The sequence below is a fragment of the Anas acuta genome, chromosome 17, assembly GCF_963932015.1.
Source record: "Anas acuta chromosome 17, bAnaAcu1.1, whole genome shotgun sequence".
In the NCBI taxonomy this organism is placed as follows: domain Eukaryota; kingdom Metazoa; phylum Chordata; class Aves; order Anseriformes; family Anatidae; genus Anas; species Anas acuta.
Window position 1 is genome coordinate 10214377 of NC_088995.1, and position 20838 is coordinate 10235214.

Here is a 20838-nt window from a genome sequence, read left to right on the forward strand (position 1 = left end):
ACCAAAAGGGGTCGACCTAAGGTGGGCAGGGGGAAAAAGAATTTTCTTTTTTCTCCAAGGGAATATTGGCCTACAAGGTCCACTTGAATTTGTTATAACTGTATAGTGCAATAATTTTTCATGTATGTAATACAGGTAAAGCTCATCAGGTCCATCACAACATGTTATAAAATACATGTTACAGAAAAAAATTTGCAGAATCTTAACAAGTAGGAAAACATTCCACAGATAATTTACTTCATTATTTCCTAAACACATTAGTTTTCATCCAACTCTAATGTTACATAGTCTGAAGTGATCACATGCTAGTAGCTAGTGTCACACTACCAAAGATGCTGCAGAAGAACCAAACCCTTCAGGAACCAAGCATGTGCGTTCCAACAGATGTAATCTCTACTATTTCAGTGAATTTCCAGTTAACATCTGTAGCTAAAATTAATGATAACATTCTGGCTTTTCTAAGAAACAAACTTACCAGGAGATATCCATGATTGACTTGTCAAACAGTTCATGTATGACAACTAATGGCCGTTTCAGACATGTGAGCTTAAAATAGAAGAAACAACACTCAGAAATTTAGAAGTTCTACGTTACCACAAATATTACTGCATTAATACTTTCCCAGAGTCTAACAATATTCTCCAAACAAGAACAAGCCAAGAGATAGCTATACGCTTGATGACATGACATCTGAAGTGCCAGGTTAGCCTTTCTCTTCCTAGCACAGAAAAGCTCTGGAGAAGAATGGCTGTCTCTCAATCCTTCCCTCCTTTCTGAAGCATGAGGTCTTAACCAACTTTGCCTGTATATTGCAGTCCTCAAACTTTCTACCACTCAAAAAGTAATTCCACAGATGCTAAAGACAGCTTCTATTCTAAGCTTTATTGAGATAAGGATGTTGCAAACTGCCAGCACAAGAGGAAAAACAAAACCAGATGAGGCTTCACGTCCTCATTCAGACCGCTTACCCAAGTTAAGTGAAGCCTGCCAACAGCAAAGGAAAATTAACACAATTATTCTTAAAGAGGATTCCTCTACACTTATAGATCAGCTTAGTAATAAAGAACTGAACATGAAAATTCCCTGTAACGTGTTCTAAATCAGGTGCAATACTGTCAATCCAGTGGACTTGATAACTATAGTATGTAGTACGACCAAAACGAACTACAAGTCAACATGATCTAAGATGTTTCATGCTCATTAGTAGTATGCCATCATCAGCAGTTATTTCTTTTAGCTATTTCGTTTTATCATAGGTCTGCATTGTGTACATACCTAGAGCTCTTCAGGGTAATGACTGTCTATAACTTCGCATGTCTAAAATACCTAGTGTAACCTCGACAGGCACCCTACATGAAATCATAGTATAAATATAAAGTAAAATATACTGAGTGACACTTTGATTTGGGTATGCACCAGTAGCATTGCCAAAAACAGATATAGTGTTATGCATTTAACTATTGATGGATAAATATCACACTGGAATCTATAAATAGTAGACTGCAGTTAGCAATTGGTGTGTTCTGGCACACGTTCTCATCACAAAGCCTTATAACCAGTTAAACTTATTCCCTGTCCTTTGCAGTTGCCAAACAACCCATCTTGCATTGATAAACATGAGACTAGCTACCCTTCTCTCAGCCAGAATAACAATTTTAGTTTACATTTTTAAAGTAAAACCCAAACTAGATATTGAAAACTTGAAAGTGTTTTTAAAAAAAAAACTCATTCATTTTCACATTAATTTCCATAGCAAAGGCAGAAGCCAGGGATTGAAGCCAGAACAAAGCACAAAGAGGAGCCATATATACGCTCAGAAAGATCTGTGCCATGCCTGCTGTATTCTTTGTACCCATAAAAGCAAGACAAACAAAACTAGACTATGAGTGATCAATGGGTAGGTGGGCTAAATATGGAATAATATTAGAATCTTTCTTACAAGAAGAACATGGAGATGGAGAACAAGTAAAAGACATAGGAAGGAAATATGGTTGGATTATGTTTATTAGCTGTGATAACACATAACCCTTAACCACAGCAACATATCTGCTCTTGGCTTTAGAATAGTAAGTTCATTTCAGGAATTAATACTATCCACTCCCTTTCCCCCATTTTAAATCTCTAACAACAGAGAGTAAAAAACTAAACATGAATCTAAACATAAGACCTAATTCTGTACACATGACCTTTGTGCTAAACCGTCAAGTTACCCAAATAACCACATTAGTCAAAGCTGACACTTACCCAGACAGAAAGAGATCGATCCTTACTACCAACAGCACAACAGCAGTAGGGACAACTTGACTTGGTGGAGCTCCCATTCTTTTGTTTCTTCTTGAAGATTTTTGGATTGAATTTCTGAACAAGTGAGATGCCACATCTTATTACAGTAATCAAATTTCAGTAGATCAGCTTTAAAAGCAAGCTTTCCATTTAAGAGTGAAAAAGATAAACATTTCATGGAAACAAGGTCCCTAACCTGACTCTATAAAAGCACTGACAAAAGCCCAATATGCTTTCTTAATCGAGATTTTGAATACCTTAACAGGAATGCCAAAGAACATTAATTTCACCAGTGATCAGGAACCCACTATAAATCTAAGTCACTGAACAGCTCACGATGTTGGTGTCTGGCATTTCTAACACGCTCCTGTGTTCCCCTCATCTTGTTCATCTACATGCAGTTCTCATATCATAAGAGCAGGCTGATTGTTTCCAGCATTAAAGTTGACATTTATTACACACCACCATGTGTTTGCTCTACTAACCTTGACACCTATCTCCATCTGTTGTCCCACTTATGCATACAACTATCAGAAGAAACATCTTACAAGTTTCACTTTAGGGATAAATTATTATGATTCACCCACCACTACTGTAACTGCCTTCCGGTGCCCTACAAAATCCATGTTGGTTTTCCATCCATCTCTCTCGATGATCTGAGCAGTAGGTCCAGAATTATTCATGGCATGAGCAGAAACAAGATAGTGACCATCAGGTGACCAGCTAAGACGCAACACATGTGTTGTCCCTCCACACTGATGAAATAAATCAAAAAACATACTAGAACTTTAAGCATGTCTGGCAAAAAAAATACAACATATTTTTAATGCAAACTATTTTTATTTTAGATTTAGGAAATATATGATTACTAAGTCTTCTGTGACTATAAAAGAATGACAGTACATTTCTCAGCACATCAAACATGTTTACACAGGAGATATAATGTAACTTATGAAGCCCTAACAAAAGGAGGAAAAGGAATCCAGAGAACTATTTTTAGAAGAAACGAAATGCAAGTCTTTTTGCATACAGCACGCTCAGTATTTATCACAGTTCTAGTTAGTGACATGGCTGCAGCATACAAACTGCTAACAATGAGTCTTCAGGTTTCAAATCAGATCACACATATTCAGGCATTTGCAGTCTATTATTAAGAGTAATTAATTGCACTAACCACGATACCTTAAGATCACTGCAAAACACTCCACTCACTAAGCACCAGCTTCTGTCCTCATAAATTTGACCTCCTGATTAAAGTCATTACATAAGTCAGCGCTAGGGTGCCAGATCCCTATCCTAAGTATTTGCCTTTTTCTGGTAGTGGCCAACAGACAACGCATAGAAAAGAATGCAAGAACGAAAAGAATGCAGTGTGCCAATACTTCCTCAGAATGACTTCTACATTTCCAGGAATTTACTTGTTTCCACAACCCACGTATACCTTTGGCATCTACATCATTCAGTAGCAACTAGAGTCTTGATTTAATCATATGTTGTATGAGAAAGTAGCTCCCCTCCCACCCTTCTTTTGAATCTACTGTCAAATAGTTTGATTTGACTCGGCACTGTTAAACTAACTAATGCTTCTGCAGAATTGGAATTACTCTTACAATTTTCATTCACTTTGTAGGAATTTACTTTGGTAAAACATTCTCAAGTACCTCATCAAATGGTTTTGTGATGCTAGTTTCCAATTGCCAGTCCATCGTCCGCCACACCTTCAAACTTCGATCGTCAGCCTGAGAGGCAATATATTTTCCAACGGGATCCCAGGTCAGCCCTTTCACCAAGCCAGAATGCCCCTTTAAAGTGGCAAGAATTTCTGTACACACAGACAAAAAAAAAGACAACAAAAAGAGAGTAGTGTGTGGTTACTATTATGTCTTTTAGGACAGACTGTTAAAGAGATTTATGAGATCTTGTTTAAACAGTATATTGAACATAACCTCTTTTAATGTACAAATGACAACATAGCAACAAAACTGGAACATATACTTAAGCTTAAATTGTATAAAAAAGAGGTAAAGAACACTGTTGACAGAGGAAGGGGTCCAAAACTCTTTATAAAAATACATCAAAACAGGAAGAGAATACTAGCAGAGCTCAGGCAGTTTAGAATAGCACGTTCAAGCAATGGAAAGCAGCAGTTTAGGTGGAACTTCAGTTAAATATTCATCCTTTCCTCTGTACCCAAAGATTATCACAACATATTCAACTTTTTCAAAGATGTGACTGAAGAGACACACAAGCCTGGCAGACCTGGTAACCTATTTTCAGCCATTCTCTTGCTTATCAGGCTGTTAGAGAATAGGCTGCGAGCACTGCACTGGCTACACAGTTAGCTTGAAAGTATAAAAACCTCCAGCATCAGTACTGGGAGCAACCCTAAAATAAACTGCAGTGTCTGAGCAACACCCAATAGGAGTTTTAGTTTGCATCAAGTTATGTGATAAGAAGCAGCCAAATAAAGGCACAAGTTCCTTAACTGCTGCGGACCTTTGCAGGTCAGCTGGAGGCCTTGGGACTTAGTGAATTGCCAGCACTGCAGCAATGGAAGAAGCAAAATGGCCATCAAATGTAACACTGTAAAATGTAAATGCAAGAATGTAAGTAGCTTTTGTTACTGTGACAGGGTGCTAAGGCTGCCCTAGCCCTTCCTTCTTCCTCCTCATTACATAAGGCCACGCTGGTTACTTAATATCAAGCTGAAGTTGTATATATTTGGGATACTGAAGAGATGGTAAAGAAGAAAGTGCATGTAACAATGACCTTCATGTAAGATCAGGAGCATAATCTGAGTGTAACTGTTGTCTACAGCAGCATGGAATCCAATGCTCACCAACAACCAAATTTGGAACAGGGACTGACTCACCATATTGCAAGCATATCAATCTCATAAGACAGGCAACCCATTGTCACACAGACATTTTCACAGTCCATGACATACACCCATGGAGGGGATAATTTATTCCAAAGCATTACATACTCACATATCTGAAATGCAAGATTTCTCACCTGGAAATTTCACAGCATTCCAGATGACAACAGTGTTATCCACACTACACGATGCCAACCAGGCATCGTGTGGAGACCATGCTACATCCATGACATCTGTTTGGAAACAATATAAAACATCATCAGTAATCAAAAAATCAATTTTTTTATTTTTTTTTTAAATAACTTGTGAGGCAACACCTTTTCCATCACTGAGAAATGACTATTTCTGAGTACCAGTAGAGTGGAAGCTAAGAAAGAACGTAGGAAAATGGAATTGATGCACTCCAATTTATAATGTTTAATGACACACACATCCAAGACAGAATGCAGTATTTAGTGATTATAGGAAGTACTAAAGCCTGTATAAAGTACTTCACCTTGCTTTGAATGAAAAAGTAACAGATACTGTAATGTAGTCACTATATTCCAACATACCTGGACTGACCAAAGTGATTTTTAATCTTGATTTCATTCATAGTTCACATCAGCAAACAGAAAATGCATTTGAAATTACCTGGCTTATTCATCTTTTGCATTGCACTTTAGTATTTTTTTCTAAATTAATCCTAATATTCTGTTTTACAGAACTTGATCTTTGCCTATCAAGAGATTATAGTGAAATATAAATTCCTTAGTTAATAATTATTCTATTACACAGTTTGCCAGGAGTTACTTGCCAAATTGACATTTTGATTAAAAATCACATTTTTGTTAGATTTTTACTGTTGCCACTAAATTTACGTTTTGAGCATGAAAACGCAATAGTAAAATAGTTTTTCAAAATGTGTACATTTCAAATTATGTTCATTCTGCATCTGTCAACTTACCCCCTGAATGGCTTCTGAGAATTGATACACACCTCCACTGCTCAACGTTAGTAAGTTTGCTACTAGAACCAAACACAGTGCTCGGTCCAATATATCTAATTAAAATAGAAACAATGGTTAGCAACAGAACCACATCATATTTTTCATGGTTTCTTTCTAAAGAATATCAGCTGTACGGTACAATTTTATTTTATATTCAGTTATTCCTGAAAAAAAAATATATTTTTCATAGAAAGTAATTCCAGTTATTAAAAAAAATAGCTTCAGTAAAATTTATCATGCCCACCAACAGCAAAAAATGCTAGTATTTACGCTAACTTTTCAAATTTCATCACGAAGTTTTCTTCAATGCCAGAAGAAAATGTCTTAACCACTAGACAGGAATGTGACTGCCCAGGTAGACACACTCTCCATCCCAAGAAACAGGATAATAGACTAAATCTCCAGTATCAATGATGTGATACCACAGGTTTCAGCTCCATACGCACTAACAGACTAGACAGTGTGACTTACTTGAAATAAAATAGAAAATTGAGAAGGAGGAAACATGCTTACGCGGCTCGTTTCCACACCATAATCAATTTGTCATCTCCCCCTGAAGCCAAGTAAACTCCATTGTTTGACCATCGCACACAGTTCACACAAGCTGAAATGTAGAAAAGAGTTTGTAAGAAGAAAAATGAGAACAAGTTGTTCTAGACTGGGGTACAGAATTTATAATAAGCAAAGCTAGGCAGGAGATGTTTAGGATTTAGGTGTGCTTTTTCCTCTCAAAGCAGTTACTCTGTCTGCTTTAGATAAATGAATTGGTACTTATCTGTCAGTAACAGTTGAAGAACTTAGTTTTAAAAACTATTCATTATTTAAAAAAGCTTCACCAAAAGCAGTTCAAAAGGAGAAATATTAATATTAATCTAGGAAAAGAAACTGCTTGTAGTAAATTAAGTGGGATTAAAAAGGAAAGGAAGAAAACAAGCATCTTGAAGAAAAAAAGGGACAGCTTGTTCAGGTAACCATTTCTTTTACATATAATATGCAAAAAATCCAGAATAATTTAGAACTATAATTGATATACTTCATATGTTGTTTCCTTTACATTTATTCCTTCTCTCGATCTTTCCTTCAGAGCTTACCAGTTTCTCAGAATGTGCATTATTACTTTGTGGTCACTGCTGGAATAAGTCTACAGGGAGATTTCCAACAGTATCTGTATTTTTCTGTGTATATTTCCACATCTTAAGATTTTCTACTCAATATCTAAAAACATGTATACAAAATATGAGACCCCTCTGCTGTGTTTTATTGATTCTTTACCACTGGACAGGGCATGCTTTTTGTAATTATAAACAAATGTATTGCTTTAGCAAACTACCACCAGTCAGTAAAAAAAAGCCAACAACAGATCTGTTACCTAAATGATTGTCCATCTGACAAAGCATCTTGGGAATATTTTCATTCTTTTCATCTTCCTCTTTCAGGACAGGAGCCATATTCCAGATCACAACTTTCCCAGAATCCTGGCCTACAGGTGAACAAAAAGACCCTCCTTTTAAATACACGCAAAAGGCAAAAGAGCTTTTCAACTTAATATCTGTTCCAGAACAGAGTCAGATTTTGTCACTACTGCAATGGGAACTTTAACGATGCCAACTGTAAGAATGAACTATTTATAGTTAAATTGCATTTAACAGGAGAGAAGATGCATTCAAAATCTAAATTGCAATTACGGTAGCCAACAAAATCATTATTTGGATTGCAATACTGAATAATTTTGCATACATTTCTTGAGCTATTCCATTTGTATAATTGGATTTTCTTGACCCAATAGCTCTATTATTTAGCAGTTCACAAAGCCAAACTTCACATTCAGTTCTTTTTCAAATAAAAAAATAAATTTGGCCATTATGAGCACAACTCAATTATTGCAGCCATTATCTCAACAGATGTCCAAGAGGATGAGCAGATCAAAAAATGTAACCCTTCCTTCTATAGTAAAAACAGTATTTTTAAATACATATTAATGACTTACATAATCAACTGTGTTTCAGATATCTAAGCGATATGTTTTTAAAAGGGACAGAATGATTAAAGTGTTGTGCAGGTAAAGATCATTGTAGCCCAAAATTCTGGCTTCTATCATTATGTATATATATGCAATATACCTTGTCCTCCTGTTGCAAACTTGGTCCCATCTGGGTGAATGTCCACTGAAAATATTGGCTTTCCTGAAATTTGAGAACAAGAAGGAACATACTGAATTGTTTTACAGCCAAAAGAATGTAGTAATGCCAACGGAACCACAAGTCTTCTGCTTAGTGAATAACCTTCTTCTTCCAAAAGCTATAGTCGTAAGAAATACAGCTGATTAAGAGTTGAAAGCAACCTGCAGACAAGAGCGACAGCCTATTAAAAGCGTATATGGAAGTTACCAAGCCCTAAGAAACCAGAAATAACCAAGTAGACTTAATCCAGAACGATATGCCAAATGCCTCAAAGCAAAATAATACCACAATACATGCGCCAACAAAGTAAAATTGTATTCGAGTAAGGAATTTCTTCCAGGTTTCTACAGTTCATTATCTGACGACCTGAATAAAGTTTTGTTTTGGTTTCTGGTTATTTTTTTTTCCCCCAAATCCTCTCCAATCACAGACCACATGTGTTTGTCACATAATTATCCATCTCAAATTAAAATTCTGTTGTTACAAAATGTGTCTATGCAAAGCCTAACTTTTAACTTTATAGCTTCCATATAGAAAAAGGAAGACTAACTCCAATACTACTCTTCAAACCTCCGGTTCTCTAGATGGGACTTCTTTCAGAAGAAAACCAATAATTCTATAAAAACTTAAGCCCTAAGAAATAGCCAACAGAGCTGGGGAACAGCTTTGGAAACCAGACAACCCTTGCTCTCAGCTTATTCTGCTCTGACCACCAGATCCTATACCCTCTCCTACGTGCTCACTGTTCTTTCAACATTTGCAGAAAGAAAAGGGAGAAGGCAGAAGTAAACTTACTGTCTTTCAATGATACCAAAAAGCTAATACCAAGGATTATTTGAGGGAACACATGATTTCCACATTCAAATAACTTCTGGCACCAGTCTGACCATTTACAAACCAGAATGCTTCTGGAAGCAAGACCACACACACGTCAGTATAAGAGAAGACAATTTGTCCTAACAGCCAAAAGAACAAGCACCCACACACCAACACTACTTTGGTGTAAATTTCCCATGGATGTAAATTCTTGGATCGTATCTTCATATGTTTGGACATAAATGATAAAACTGTAGAATTTATCCAGATCACCCAACCAGTGGTTTGATGCTGCGACTGTATCATTTGTATTCCTTGACATTAATCTGCTAACAAAACCCTTGTCCCAATACCCAGTATTTCTTACTTCTTTCAAGAGATACATATTCTGCTTCGTGTATTTTCTCTGTGTTGACTTGTTTTAAGATTTATTTAATTTGGATTTGTATTGCAACACTGACATGTGATTCCCCTTAAATTTTTTACAGGCAGCCAAGCAAAGACCTTAACTAGAGTAAGATGGCACTCAACTTGCATTCCTTCCAAGTCCTTTAAACCACATAAAACACAAACTGAGATTTAGCTGTGTTTTTTCTTCAGACTGTTGAGTTTGAATCTATCTTTTATTCTGCTGACTTGAATGTAGCATACATGGCTAAGCTGGACACTTTGAGAAGCACAGGCAGGAAGCAAATGTTTTGCCCTACCCAAGATGTAGAAGGTCACTTAAATTAAACCGGTGCATCATTCAAACTAGTTTAACACACTGACATGGAAATGGGTCATTCTGTAGACCTTACAGGTGGAAGAGGTTAGCTTTTTGATCTGTCAACAATCTTAAGCAAGAAGTTACTACACTCTCAGGTCTACCATCAGACATGAGAATACAGTGCTCCCTCCAGTGAGCCCTTTATCAAAGGTATTTAAGGTCTTTAGCCAGGTACTGACCTGACTCATTTTGCCTACAGATAATTCACAGAAACAGGAAACTGTTCCCCAGCAGGTCAGTGTGAACAACCACCTCCAGTACAGGGACATTGATAAGCACAACTATGACTTCCAGAGGCAACACAGCACCTATGAACGAGGCTTCAGAGTTTAGGCGGTTCGTAGTTAAACAATAGTGCATTTAAAATTGGTTTAACAGATGCAGCTGTCTCATACATGAAGACTTGTTCTAGTAAATATAATTATGTATAGACAGATATAACATCTTGCTTGCCTCTCTACCCTTTCTTCCCTGATCTGCTCTGATTCTACCACTCTCCCCTTCCCAAAAGCCTGCATTAAACAGCAGCGGTGACCAAAGCATGCACTGTTACATGTCTGACAGACACATCAGCTTCTCATTAATCATGCAAAACAGATATGCTACACATTCTAAATAACTGAAATAAGTCATTGCACCTGTTGCTTCGCAGAAATTACTGACATAACGTAGTTTTATTTTGCCTTTACTGGGTCTTAAAACTAGCATGTATCTCTGATTTCTGCCTTATCTCAGGAGCACAATCCTTGAGAAGCAGTAACGTCAGCCGTGCTCTTTGTTCTAGGGAAAGCTTCTGCACAGATCCACAAATGGGGCTGACGATATTTAGCAAATTGCTTTACTTTCAGAGTCAGAGGTAACTTGGATACAGATTCACCATAAAAGCCTAAAATTAGCCACATCAGGGAAAATGTCCTTCTGGACCAGCACTCTGTGTTCAGAAACCAGCACTAGGTACTCCCCAGGGATCTGTACAACTGCAAGAACACGGTGCTTCTTCCCCAGGGGAATCTTCAAGCTCCAGAAATTTGCAACTTTCACTTCTTGAACCAGAGGCAGGATGTCTGCATTCAGTGCCTTTGTTCTATAAATTCACCAGGCCATTTCTCAGGTCCATAATTACCATCATCAACAGCCCCCGACACGGAGACCCACAGCTCAACCACAGGCTCTGAAGAACCACCTGCCTCACGAATCCTGTACCTACGCCCGTTAGTTCAACACTCCTTAATTCTGGTACAGGAAAAAAGTAAACCAAAAATCACTTGCCATTCACCCCGTTTCTGCCACTCACAGCTACACACCCATTCACTATATCTCCAGCTCAGTCCTCCTGCTCCTGGCCTGAAGAGCCCAGGCCTACCTGGCCATTCCCTGCACAAAAGCTGTTTCACACTGCTGGTCGTTCTGGTCAACCTCTACAAGACTCCTTCAGTTCTCCTACATAATTTTTCTCACTAGAGACATTAGCTTACTAACTGCAGTTCCAGGTTTCCCAATAGTTCCTACAAATAAGATGCTTCATTCTCCATATACAGGAAATCTACACACAGCCTTGGCCTGTCACGCCCTCTCCTTAACAGACATTTTGCATTAGTCAAAATACAAACACCAACTGCAAAAGACCATGTCACATACTGGCACAGCAGAATAATTACATTGTCTGGATATGGACAAAATATTATTTAGAGCCCAATCTGGATTTTATTTCAAACTGCTTTGGATTCGAGATGAGGGGTAACGTAACTAAACAAGCACTGCTCAACCGTTTGGAGCCCACAGCTTTTGGCCACACCACTTTCATGTGTGCTCATCCAGTTCAGCTGTAACTTTTAAGAAGTGGATGAAGGCATAAGCTTAAGCTGTGACGAGCAACTCGGAGAGGAAAGCAACCACTGGTGAACCAGCGCAGGCCCATGGGGCACCAGGACTTCACTCCCGGCTCTGCTGGGTGAGCACGAACGGCCACCTCTGGATGTCCGCAGGGAACAGAAGCTCCTGGATGCAGAAGCCTGAGCTTCTACCAGCTGCGTGAAAAGGATCATTCTCATCCATTTGTCAGGCAGCAGCACCACGTGTTTCAGCACCAGAAAGTGAGGAGACTCACAGTACTATAAGCCAAGCTGGACAGCACCTAACTTGGACCCCGTGGCTAACCCCCAGGCAGAAGCTGTAGCTTTACTACAGAAAGCAGCACATCGCTGCCACAAACAAATCCGTTTCCTATTTAGCTCAAAGACCACATGAATTTTCACATCACTTTTGGTACGGACATACTCACGAGTTCAGAACTAGGTAAACACACGTGGAGTTCTCAGTGGCAATTCAAAGTTTCCACGTTACTGGCAAGGGGCACTGAGCTGAAACGCAGTGGCCTGGGAAGGAAAATCCTCCAGCAACCTGTCCCAGAGCTGCGTGTGCTCACAGCTTCTTGGCTGTCAAGAAGCATGGGGCTTGTCTTGATTAAATTAGATTATGTGGTCTTGAAAAAGGGAATAGCTAGTAAGGCTACACTTACGAATTTATATCATTTCTTTTAATATCTAAAAGGAATTCTGTAATGTTTTTAAATCAATGTTTGTTCAATACCTTAATGCCTTTCTATATCCCTTAAATACAGATGTTAAGTTCAACAATCATTAGGCTGTCAGCACAAGTAAGCCAAGGCTTTTGTTTTCAGTTTTATCAATGAAGAGATTTAAAATGATTTTAAGAAGAGAGAGGAAAGATTACGTGATTACAAGACAGAAATTCAACAAGATGCAGTCGTTATCTGGGAGCCTTTTCCTCCCTTTCACAGCTATCAAGGCAATGCCATTTACAGTGGTGGATAATGGTCACAAGTTAAAGCTATAAAACTTGTTCCATACTACTTGTGGTTTATAAATTGATCGCAGATACGGAGTTTTTCCTCATTTCCTTCATTTTCTCAGAGCAACGAAGAAGGAGCCATTATTTAATAGCAACTGCTTCCTTTCCCGGGTCCATGTCCTTTTCTGATTATGCTGTTAGATCCTGCTGAAATGAACCACAAGGCACCAGGTCCCTCTTCAAAACTGACTGAATGCTGTCCCATGCTTGTAATCGAAGAAGTTTTGAATTTCACACCAGTAATTAAGGATCAAAACAAAATATAAGTGATGGTTAAATAGTAACATTAAGTTTTAAGTGTATTTTAAGATGTTTTCCCCCTCCTTCTTGTCATAGTTTCTAAAACGTTTAGTTGATGTTATTGAAGTTCCCAACATCACATTGCATGAGGAAGCAAACCAGGTCCGTTAAAACCAGAACACCTTCTGACAGCACAGATGCCTTGTTGGATTCTTTGCTTTAAGAACCTAAACACATATGATATACTTGTTTGGTTTTTAACTCCAGGCTGTGATCAATAAAATAAAATGACCACTTCATGTGAATTTTTACCACGACATGAATGAGCTTCTATTTATTTTGCTTCCAGCCCGTCTCAGATACAACATCCACCATGACTCACATATCAATTTAAATATTTACATTCCACCATTACAGCTTGAAGAGATAATAAACTCTGTGCCTGTATTTAAACAAAAGCAGGCTCCAATTTCTGCAAGTTGTTATACACCAACAACACCTTAGGGTTTGCGAGAGTTTCCTGGAACTGCATGGGACTTCCTTTCCAGTAGGGCTAAGCATTTGTTGTCATCAAAAACCAGGGCCCTCAAAAACCCGTGTGCCAAATCTGTACATCCAACTGTTAGATGTGCGATGCATCTTGATAGCGGTACTGAATGGAAGGAGAACCAAGCCACACGACCTTCACCTTACAGTTGTGCCCTCCCCCCCCCCATTTAGACTGCACTTATCAATATTCTTTCCTGCTCCAAGTCAAAGAAACACTGAGGAGATGAACACAACAATTAGAATTTCATGCAATAAGCTCACATTAATAGTGTGAAAAGCTTACAGAAAATCCATTTGAAGAAGAACTATTTCCAATAAGTACTCACACAAAGCAACATTAAGAACTCCAAGACAAAAGCCAGTAGAGCTGAAATGTGCTAAAGTGCTTTTCTAGTAAATGCAGTGTCTCAGCTGAGAAGCATGAGAATCCCAGGTGCATTGAACTTACTTGCTACAACACCGACTTCTGTTGTCAACTATCTCACAGAGACTGTATGCCTGTGAGCATCATCAAACTGGTTCTTGCCAGTTCAGTAACGTACAAATGCCAAAACTGAGTCGGGGGAAGAAGAGGTAGGAATGGCAGCAATGAACCCGCGCACGGAGAAGCCACTCGTGATCTGGACGCTTGCTCCTGTACCAACACCAGTGAAGCAACCTCTTCTGACAGCGGGGAAACAGAAAGAGTAAGGGCTACCAACAAGGAGTCTGCAGCATAAGTATGGACCCTGTTCCTAGAGAAGTATCAGAGCAAACATGTAGGCCCATGAAAAGCGATGGGTACAGCTTCTGTGCAGCCAGCCCTGCAGGATCTGGAACCCAGGTATGTTAAAATCGGCTGACTAAACTCACCCTTTTTATTCTGCACTCCTTGCCCCACGTGTGAGAAGGCATGAATATTATGTAGTCCTGTGTTAGCAGACCTTAAAGCATTTTAGAAATGAAGCCACTGATGAATGTCTGTCATAGTTTCATCACCTACAAAACAAAGCAACTTGCCCCAACTCATCCCAGCAGGACAGTGGCAGAAACACAAGATCTGGGACTACCACAGCCCTGTCTACAGCATTATCCATTAAAAGAAAGTATCATGAGCCTTTATAAATGGAACTTAGCTGCAAATTGCTTGGCAGAAGATGCTTTTCTACAATTCACAAGCTGGTGAACAGAATACTGAAAACTGCTATACGCTTCAAACACATACCTACTAAAAGGTACACACATTAAAGAAGTAAGGAGAGAAGTTATAGGTCTACTAAGCTGTGATCTGCAAAGACTTAGGCCAAAGGTTTTATCCAGATGCTCATAACCAGGCTCCAGAGAGACAGGGGACAGCCTGCAGACAAGCAGCCAAAGATCAAGATGCAAGTGTTGCGTTCATTTAGATTAACCAAGTAAAAATGTAAGGAACACTTCAGAGAAAGCACTTCCACTTTTTTCCAGTCCCCCACTGCTTTCCATTAAAAGGCCAGGTTCGTTATGGCCCATGGGGAGTAGTGCAAGTAAAGATGCATGGAAATTTCAACTTTAGGCTGAAGTTATGATTCTTAAACCTGCAGCACGATCACGAAGACAATAAAGCATGCAGGGCCAGCTGTAGAGTTGCACCTATGGTTTTTGACTCAAAGCACGTTTCTGCAGCTTGGATAAGCTGGCCTCCTGCTCAGCCTTATGCTAGATATGAATCGGCCGCCTGAGCCGTGCCACTGACATTTGCCATGATGTAAAACCAGGCACTGAGCTGGAGCTGTGCGTGTGAACCCGAGGATAAAACTTGCACGAAGAGAAGCGAGCCCCTCACACGGGATTTCTCCTCCCTGCTGAACCAGGACCTCCTCGGGAGCTCCTCCCCAAGCCGTGCGAGCTGTACCGCCGCCTGCCTCGCACCGGGCACCCCACGGAGGCAGCCACAGCCCTGCCAGCACCAGCCCCTCACCCCCAGCCTCCCGCCTCCCCGCACCCCCGGGACCCCCCCGGGGCTGCAGCCGGGCCCCCCCCGCGCCCCGGAGGCTCTCAGGGACCGGAGCTCAGCACCGGGGGGGGGGCCCCGTCCCGCACGGCGGCGGCAGGAGCCCTTCGGCCATCTTCGAGGCTTTCGCTTTTGGCTGCCCGGCTCCTCGGCACCACGGGGCGGCCCCGTCCCGCCGCAGCAGCCACCCGCTGCCCCCCCAGGCCCCCCACACCCCCTCAATCCCCCCCAAATCCCCCCCCCACCGCCCTGCAACGGCCTCCCGGGGCTCCCCCCACCCCCCCCCCCCAGCACCTGCCCCTCGCCACCTGCCCCCGCCGCCCCTCACCATTGTGGTTGACCCAGGTCGGCTTCAGGAGCTTCATTGTCTCCCTCCCGGAGCCCCCCGCCGGCCTCTGCCCCCGGGACCCCAGGGCGGCTCCCCCCGGGCTGCCTCGGCCGACCGAGCGGCGGAGCGGCGCGGTGCGGAGCTCCCAGCGGCCGGCCGCTCACCGCCGCGGCCCCGCGCCGCTCTGCCCGCTCTGCCCGGCCCCGCCGCCGCCGCCGGCCGGCGCCGCCTCAGCGCCGCTCCATGCCCCGGCGCCGCCCGTGCCGCAGCCGCCGCCGCCCGGCCGCATCCCCCGCTCGGCTCCCGGCGGCTCCCGGCAACGCCGGAACTCGGCGCCTTGGCAACCGCCTAAGCGGCCCGGCGGGAAACAGCGGCCCCCGAGCCCAGCCGCGCCGTTCCTCACGCGCGCCCGACGCCGCTCGCCGCCGCTCCGCCCTCGGGGAGGGACGGGGAGGGACCGGGCGGGGCGGGGCGGGCGCCCCCTGCCGGGCACGGGGCTGCGGGAGGAGCGCGGCGAGCCCCGGAGGAGCGGCCGCGGCGGGGGGCGGAGCGTGAGGCCGCGGGAGCGCACGGGAGGAGCGGAACCGGGAGCGGGAGCGGGGCCGGAGCCATGCAGGCGGCGGTGCGGGGGCTCCGCCGGGCCTGGGCAGCGCCCGGCAGCGCCGCGCTCAGGTAGGGCCCGGCCGCATCCCCCCGGCCTCGGGGACGGAGCCGCTGCGCCCGGGCCGGGCCTGGCTCCCCCGGGGCTCCCTCGGGGCTCCCTCGGGGTCCCCTCGGTGTCCCGGGGCTGCGCCGCCCCCCCCGCGGCCGGGCTTCTGGGGTTGGGCTGGGCTCGGGCCGTTGCCTGAGCTCGAGATTAGTTAAAGCCGCTCGTAGGCATAAAATGAATTTTTGTTTCACCTCACGGTGCCCTGCGCGGTCTCAGCACTAAAAAGCGCAGATTTGGGGTTTAGTTACCTCACTGAAGCGCTTAACATTGTCATTTCTGTGCTGATGCTATGTACTGTAGTGAAATTAGTAGTAGGGGACTAGAAATTCATTATTTGAGCCTACAACTAACAAGCATCTCTTATGGTTTCAATTAACGTGACCAAATTAAGCTTCTCCTCATGCTTTCTTTACGTTTCTTTTTCTCCTTTAGTTGCTGGCTGCCCCAGACAGTGCAGCTTCGAGGAAGTCACTGGGAGACCTCCCTGCTGGCGTTCAGGGCATCCCTCCCCATGAGGTGAGTGCAGCTATTGCTGAGTTGCACAGAATTGCTTGCATCCTTAGGGGAATGTAAATATTTCCAAGTCCAAATTATTTTTTAAATATGGATGTTTGCACTTAAGATATTATATGTAGTAGTTAGAGCTGGTGGCCTCTCGAGAGTGGCCTAATGGTAGCCTATATAACAATTATTGCTTTATGCATGTGGGTAGCTGTATTTGCTTCTTCAATGACAGAACACAGGTGGAGATGTTCAGATTCAAGCTGTGCTCCAAAACTCCCTTTTGAGCAGCATTGGAAAAGAAAGCCCAGCTGAACCGAAAATACTTGATTATAAGGTGCTGTGCTAGACAGCCCACATCAATGTACATTGCATTTTGGTATTGGTGTTTTGTTCTGATGCAATTAGGTTTAAAAGCCTTCTAGCGAGCTGCTACCCTCAGAGAGACCATTTCACACTCCAAAGGTTATTTGTGCATCCGCAGGCTTGTAGTGTTGTGGAGATAACGTGGCCTGTGTTAGACAGCTGAACACCGAACTGGGAACTGGGCATTTCTGCATTCCAGAGCTGGTTCGTGCAGTGGCACAGAATAAATTACTGGCCACCCTATAAACATAGTACCTCAGAGTTCCGATCTGCAAAGCAGGAACAATAACCCACACGTCTGTGTTTGTGGAGCGTGGCATGTGTTACCTTGCACATAGGGGGTTTCTGTGTTACGTACAGCAGTAGAGAAATACCTGTGTCCTCAGTTTGGTTCCAAAGGTGGAAATTTTAAAAGGATGTGTACAACCACCCTCTCAGCCTTCTTTAATGTGAGATAGCAGGAATATTTGTAAATGTGTTGTGTGCCCTGCTGCACTGTGAGCTAGTTGGAACCAATTCCAGTTCTACTTTTCTGGAACTTCCTAAGGCATTCTGATTTCTAGAACAACCCTTGAGCTTGCTCTTCTTAGGCTGGTACAGGTCTGTTTGCAGAATATCTCACAGGACATATGACTGTCTCATAGAAATTATATTACCTGAATAAAGCTAAAATTTCTATTAAGAACCAAGTAAAGCTCTGGGAAGGAACAGTTCTTCAGATGGTGAAGTGGATATGAAAGTTGCTTGTGTTGAATGCAGTGACAGAGCATCTTCTTCTGCTCATGTAATTATTTATGTCACCAGAGCACAGCCAAAGAAAAAAAAGAAGGTGGATGTAAGGAGAGAGCAAGCCCAGAAGGATCGTATGAAAAAGAAGATCAAAAAGTTGGAAAAAGCTGCCCCAGAATTGATTCCAATTGAGGATTTTGAAACACCACTTAAGTTCTCGGATAACAGCAGGTAACTAACGCTGTCAGTGTGAGCTTGCATTTGTAGTGCAAACACGCTTCTAATATCTTTCTCTGCAAATCTGCAGTATAGTGCCAGCCTTTATATCAAATGTTACTGACTTCTGCTAAGACAACAATGTAGAAAGCAATTTGTATTTGCTCCTGCTAAAAATACTGAAAAAATAGTCGTGTGAATGTCCTGTTGGAAAGGCCTTGGAAAACTTCCAAGACAGACATTGCAGGAAAGAAACGTATTATGTTTTAAAAACATATTATTTTGTTTGTTTGCTGGTTTTGGTAATTTGCTTTTCAGGGTGCAGTTGCAGGCCATTTCTCTATTACAATACTATGAATACTATGTTTACTCTTCAACAGGGTGCGAAGTCTTCCCCCTTTGTCATTTGAGGAGACAGAAAGAAGAGTTTTACTTATGAAAAAGTGGTCTGCGTATAAGCAGAGCCAAGACAGGGCAGAAAAGCAAGCAATTCGGAGCCTTGTAGAAGCCCAACAAGAGGCACTAAAGGAACTGCGCCTTGAATCTGAAGAGCTCTATCAGGCAGCGATCAGACGAGACGAGGGGCTTTTCCCCTTTGAGAGAGATGGACCTAATTATACCCCACCACTTCCTGGGTACGATCCTCCCGAAGGAAAATGCATCGATATCACCAAAGTGTACACACAGTGACAGAAGAGTTTATTGTTCATCCAGCATAAGCTGCTCAGCCAACTGAAAAAGGAAAGAACGGAATGAGAATTAATTCCTTCTGCAAATTAAAACATTGTAGGTATGCGATGGTGAAAAAAACATGGATCAGAATATCCGTGAAGTGTCTGCTGGTGTTGTTTTTAAACGGGCAACATATGGAATAAAACATTCAACAGAGCTAATCTACTTTAAATTTATGCCATATTAGACCAAGGCAAACAAGTATTTCACTGTTTTCTCTTTCTGGCCTTGTATCTCATCTTTCCTTGTGCTCCTGAGCAGCACCATTTTTGTTCTACACAAACCATAACTACAAAGACTAGCACGAGGAAAGAATGTCATCACAACAGAGGCTACTAGCAGGGTGGCAGTAGCGGACTGTTTACAGCCTTTCTCTGCTTCAAATTTCAGTGGTTTTGCATATAATATAATAGAGGGGAAACTGATGGAAAATGTACCTTGCCAAAGCAAAAATTAGCTTCTTTATTATTATTATTATGTCCTTGTAAAGAGTGCATTAAGTCTCTAATAGTATTTTCCCTAAAACCAGATCTCACTTCGGTCATTTGAACCTTTATTTCTGTAGTAATTTGAATACTGCCATAGCCATATTTAAAAAGAACACAAGCTTTATTGTTCGAGAGCAGTTCCCCAACAACAGGCATGTTTCAGGGTCTGCAACATTGTCCCACTGTGTCTGAAACTCTTCAGAACCACAGTACTGAATCTGGGTAGAGCCTTTTAAATGCCAGCGGCTGTGTCCTGAACTGGCAGGGAGGAGTCCCAGCTTGGTTTTATTTTCCCATGTGGCAGGCCCAGATGTTCCAACAGTGTGTAACACCAGCTGTGCTGGGGAAGAGGAGCTGCTAACTTAAGAGTTTCCTGCTGTGTTGCTGAGATGAGATCCTGAAGCGTAAGACAGTAGTAAAATACTAAAATCAAACACCTCACTTGTAAAAAAAATAAAAAAAAAAACAACAGCGGGTGTTTAAATAACCTTTAAGTATTTTTGAGTGAGTGCTAAAGTACTGGTGGACAGCTATACGGGGAGAGCTACAGCTGTGTGATTTTGATGAAATGCAGGTTAAAATTAAAAAGCAGGACAGATGAGCAGTGTATGGCACACAAGGCCCAAACCTGGCGAAGCTGCCGCATCACTTGGGGCTGTCCTGCTCGAGCGGCAGGTACCAGTCTGGCGGCGGGCTCTTCCTGAAGGTCCACACCGGGGCATATTTCTGCTTCTCCTCCACGCGGGCTCTTTCGCTCTTGCACAGCGCTTCCTGCAAGAGGCACAAAGAGCAGCGGCACCGCGCTGCGCCCTCTGACCCCCCACGGAGGAGGACACCCGGCAGTTCGGCGGGGGGGGCCCGGTGCCGGGCGGTACCTGCGCGGCGGCGGCGCGGGCGCTCTCCCAGGCGCGGCAGGCGGTGTAATCGTCCCGCCAGCGGGCGCAGGCCGGCAGCTGCCCGTGCGCGTAGTAGTGGTGGAAGGCGTGGCGCAGCCCGCGGCAGTGCCGCCACTCCCACCAGTAATCCTCGCACGACCGCGGCGGCTGCGGGGGGACCGGGGGGAGTCAGCCGGGACCGGCCCAGCCCCCCCCCGGTGCCCCCCGGTCCCCCCCCGGTCCCGCTCACCCTCCAGCTGCCGCCGCCGGCCATGCTGCTCCCCCCGACTCGTCTCCGCCCCGCCCCCGCTCGGGCCCGTGACCGCCCCGCCCCGCCCCGCCCCCCGGGCC

General features: G+C 43.1%; 3 protein-coding genes across 5 annotated transcripts in view; 1 reads left to right on the forward strand and 2 right to left on the reverse strand.

The window, feature by feature from the left end:
• The window catches only part of HIRA (histone cell cycle regulator), a 33850-nt gene extending 17575 nt beyond the window's left edge, over window positions 1–16275 (reverse strand). For both annotated transcript variants that reach the window (XM_068654270.1, XM_068654269.1), the window contains exons 1-10: window positions 15872–16275; window positions 8270–8332; window positions 7519–7629; window positions 6663–6753; window positions 6108–6202; window positions 5299–5394; window positions 3945–4105; window positions 2871–3038; window positions 2245–2358; window positions 476–546 (exon numbers count right to left, since the gene is read on the reverse strand). In XM_068654270.1, the coding sequence (XP_068510371.1) occupies window positions 476–546; window positions 2245–2358; window positions 2871–3038; window positions 3945–4105; window positions 5299–5394; window positions 6108–6202; window positions 6663–6753; window positions 7519–7629; window positions 8270–8332; window positions 15872–15908 (1007 nt within the window). In that variant the 5' untranslated portion in view covers window positions 15909–16275. The remainder of the gene's footprint in view (window positions 1–475; window positions 547–2244; window positions 2359–2870; window positions 3039–3944; window positions 4106–5298; window positions 5395–6107; window positions 6203–6662; window positions 6754–7518; window positions 7630–8269; window positions 8333–15871) is intronic.
• A 94-nt stretch (window positions 16276–16369) lies between these two features.
• Window positions 16370–20081, forward strand: MRPL40 (mitochondrial ribosomal protein L40). Its single transcript, XM_068654275.1, has 4 exons — window positions 16370–16543; window positions 17013–17096; window positions 18252–18407; window positions 18773–20081. Exons 1-4 carry the CDS (start codon window positions 16482–16484, stop codon window positions 19080–19082), a joined length of 612 nt encoding a protein of 203 aa, XP_068510376.1. The 5' UTR covers window positions 16370–16481; the 3' UTR covers window positions 19083–20081.
• C17H22orf39 (chromosome 17 C22orf39 homolog) lies at window positions 19071–20813 on the reverse strand. Of its 2 annotated transcripts, none has more exons than XM_068654276.1 (4): window positions 20738–20813; window positions 20488–20655; window positions 20241–20383; window positions 19071–19124 (listed from the first exon to the last, which is right to left on the reverse strand). In XM_068654276.1, exons 1-3 carry the CDS (start codon window positions 20759–20761, stop codon window positions 20258–20260), a joined length of 318 nt encoding a protein of 105 aa, XP_068510377.1. In that variant the 5' UTR covers window positions 20762–20813; the 3' UTR covers window positions 19071–19124; window positions 20241–20257. The 2 variants fall into 2 exon arrangements, with proteins under 2 accessions (XP_068510377.1, XP_068510378.1); XM_068654277.1 differs by having other exon boundaries at window positions 19071–20009.
• Between the last annotated feature and the right edge of the window lie 25 nt (window positions 20814–20838).